Raw genomic sequence first — 3,752 nt, 5'->3', positions numbered from 1 at the left:
AAAAAAAAAAAAAAAAATTATGGGATGGGATGGGGAGACAGCTCCACTGACAAAGTGCTTGTCCTGTAAGCCATGAGGACCTGAGTTCAGGTTCCCTAGTACCCACATAAAGCTGGGAACAGCAATTCACAACCCAGCACTTGGTGATAGAGAGAGGCAGATCTCTGCACTCCAGACAAGCAGTGAGCTCCAGGCTCCATGAGAAAACCTGTCTCACCACGATGAAGAGGGGAGAAATATCCAACATCAGCTTTCGGCTCCTCAGGTGCTGGCACCACATGCCCGGAAGTCACGCATCTCTGAGAACACTTACATACTTCATACGCACACACCAAAAATAAAGGTAAACTAGTAAAAGATCTAGAGACATACTCACCTACTCTGATAGGCTTGAAAATCTAAAGGAGACAGGTGAGTGCTCCGAAAAAAGTAAAATACCAAGCAACTTACTTTAAAAAAATCATCTTGACCTAAACCTATTTTATAAAAACAGCAGAACCTCGGGGCCATGGTGGCGCACACCTTTAATCGCAGCACTTGAGAGGCAGAGGCAGGCAGATCTCTGTGAGTCTGAGGCCATCCTTGTCTCAAAAACCAAAAGAAAAAACTCTAATAGGCAAACACCCATAATAACCATGAATGAATAAAGTTTAGATCATGTATTAACAAATCAACTCCCAAATACACTGAAATAACACACAAAGCAAGTAAAGTTTATTCCAAGAATATAAGGATAATTCTTAATCTTTCCAATTGCATTCATATAATCTACATTATTTTTCCACAGGAAAAGAAATACATTAATTATTTATCTCAATAGATTTCCTTTTTGAGACAAGGCCTTGCTATGTAGCCCAGGCTCGCCTTGAGCCATCTGTATCTCCCGAGTACTAGGATTACAGATATTTACCAATCCTGCCTTGATTGATTTTTTTCATTAAAAAAAAACTTGATAAAGTTTGTCACCTTCTCTACTTGGGTAGTAAAGAGGAGCAGCCTAGAGAGCTAACAAATATAATAAAGCTTTTTTATAAGATGCCTCCGAAAAGCCTAAAAAAAGCATCCCGTTTCATTAACCATTAGAAACATTCTCACTAAGCCATATCTCCAACCCCAAAGGCTTCCTTTGTCACCATACAACCATAAGAAGGGGCTGGAGATAAGGTTCAACGGTTAAGAGTACTTACAACTCTCACAGAGGACCTGATTCAGTTTCCAGCACCCTCACTGCATAGCTGAGAAACACCTGCAACTCTAACGTAACTCCAGCCCCAGGGACTCTGACCCAGTGGCCTCTGCGGATACCTGTACCCATATGCACACACACACACACACACACTTAAAACAGTAAAAATAAATCTATTTTTAAAAGAGCATAAATCAATATTTCTATAGTCATCAGCATGGGACCAACCTTCCTGAAGCGATATACAAACCCTAAAAGCTATAAAGATGATCTGTCTATAAAAAAGTAAATAGATTTAACCATGAAACTTAAAACTTCGGCACTAAAAGCTAAAATTTAATGAGAGAGAAAAAAATAAAAAGCGTCGGCACTTACAACAGAATGTCCATGATGCATGAAGAGAACCAATAAAGTAAAACAATCTACAACCCAATAGAACAGGCAAAAGATCTTAGGCTTCTACGTGAATTTAACACCAATGACAAACAAACCAAGGAAGCACACACATTAATAACCATGGAAAATGCAAATGAAAGCTGTTTTCCGACTATGAAAATAACAAGGTGGTGAGGGGCGAAAAGAATCACTACCGTTAAAGCTAATGGGCACAGGGGCACGCTAGCGCACTCCCCGCTTACAGGCCGGCCGGTCTCCTGCAAATGCTACCACTTACTAGTACTGGGAGAAGAGCGTGTTTCCCTCCATGTTTGTTAGCATTTCATTAGCCAAATGATTCTCAAATTTTGGAGTCTCAAACTTCAGATCTCTAGAGTCCCCAAAATGTAAAGAGGGCATGTATGGCTCGTCAGGGTGTAGAGAGAGTACAAAGGGGTAAAAGGGATTTGGAGAAGATGAGAAACATACATTAAATTTTAATCATGGCCACGGTTCCATGGCTTTTTATCCAAAAATCGTGTAATTTGTGACAAAAAAATAGTGAATATACTTATGAAATAATATCCTTTAAAAAATGACTTTAAAAATTGCTCAGCCGGGGGCTACCGCAGTGGGAGAACATTTTTCTAGAATCATCTCTAGCAACAACAAAAGGCCTAGAGCTTTGGTTTACAGTTAGCATCTAGAATGTCAACAGTTTTTCAAGTTATTACCCATCTTAAAATAAGGCATTAAACATTAGTATGTTCTTTACTAAAAATAACTGTACTTTCCAAAGTAAAAACTATTCGTGATTAAAGAAGGCGCACTGTTGGGTAACTGAGCAATTTCCATAATGTCTACCTTCAGACACAAACAGCTGGCCAAACTCACCAGAGAGTGTCTCAATCTCTCACAGCATTTTAAGTCAGGTAGCCGCTGGAAAACTTACACTCATAAACTGTACACTCGTAAAGGCAATGAGAACAAGAATAGCCGCTGAATATCATTATGAAAATAATGAATTTTTACACCGTGTGACAGGGAAGCAGAAGAAAAGGGAACCACACTTTGAGACTATCTGATTTAATCAATACAAGATAATGTCAGATCTCGGATATGCGGCAGTAACAAAAACGTTGTTCCTTTTTAATCAGAGAAACAGTATCCCATGCAGATGCTCTGTTCTTCAAACAAGAGTTGGACTTAGAAACTCTCAAAATTGGAGGAGAGTCAAGGATTTAGAAAATCAGTAGTGTGTAAGAAGTAAGACAATCATCCTTAAGCCTTCACACTTCACCTGCGGGACAAGGAAAGGCGGCAGAGAGCAGGAAGGCAGTGAAATGCTTGACCTCAACAACAGACTCAGAAAACGATGGAAAAGTGGGGTGACTTTTAAAAAAAAAAATGGAAAGCCAGTGAAAGACAGGAAATCAAACATTGCTCTTTTGTCACATGGTTCGTGAAACTCAAGGTTGTGAAAACCACATCACGTCCCCACACGGTTCACAAACGCTAAACTATGACAAGTGACTGTTACCTGCACCTCGTCTCTAGTGACAGAAAACGCAAAGCCACTCACTCGTATAGTTTAACACGCGAGGAAGGTGCTAGGTCCCACCTGAGACAGTCTGTTCAGGGGTCTGTATCATTTCCCTAAGACGAGGTCAGCGTCGGGTGGTCTGGGCTAAGAGGTGGGCCGCTCGGGATTCGGATGTCCCTCTCCTCGGTCATCCCGGCAGGGACTCCGCGGAGCCCGGAGCACGTCGGGCCCCTTCACTCACCTGGCCGCTGCTTCAGCGCCATCACCGACACCAGGTAGTGGGCGATGTCAAAAAAGGGGAACATGGACGTGCGGGAGAAGGACAGGGTCAGATCATCCCACAGGTAATCCATGACGACTACCGACCCCGGAGGCCCGAGCAGCCGCGGCTGCCGGTTCCCCTCCCGCGGCGGGGTTGGGGGAGGGGACGGCCGAGCCGCCTCCAGTCCTGCGCGTGCGCTCTGGAGCCCAGGGGGCGGTCGAGGGGCGGGGTCCTGATGGGGGCGCGGCCGTAGCTGGGACGAGAGGCGGGGCCATCGGATCACCGGCCTTGGGTGGGGCTTGGCTCTAGTTCGCCAGTTAAAGATGTGGCATCTTCTCCGTGGAGGTCGGTGCCAGCTGATCTAAGGGGCGACTCTCAGAGTCAAA

The 3,752-nt window shown here is 43.8% G+C and overlaps 1 protein-coding gene across 2 annotated transcripts in view; it reads right to left on the bottom strand.

The window, feature by feature from the left end:
* The window catches only part of Tmem38b (transmembrane protein 38B), a 30,871-nt gene extending 27,349 nt beyond the window's left edge, over nucleotides 1–3,522 (bottom strand). The window contains exon 1 of one of the 2 annotated variants that reach the window (XM_005362194.3): nucleotides 3,346–3,522. In XM_005362194.3, coding sequence (XP_005362251.1) covers nucleotides 3,346–3,457 — 112 coding nt within the window. In that variant the 5' untranslated portion in view covers nucleotides 3,458–3,522. Of the gene's footprint in view, nucleotides 1–3,182; nucleotides 3,246–3,345 lie in introns of those variants that run through there. The other variant, XM_026786838.1, reaches the window with a different exon arrangement.
* Nucleotides 3,523–3,752: the final 230 nt, after the last annotated feature.

This window comes from Microtus ochrogaster, linkage group LG5, assembly GCF_000317375.1.
Source record: "Microtus ochrogaster isolate Prairie Vole_2 linkage group LG5, MicOch1.0, whole genome shotgun sequence".
In the NCBI taxonomy this organism is placed as follows: Eukaryota; Metazoa; Chordata; class Mammalia; order Rodentia; family Cricetidae; genus Microtus; species Microtus ochrogaster.
This window is presented reverse-complemented; position numbering and strand designations above follow the sequence as displayed.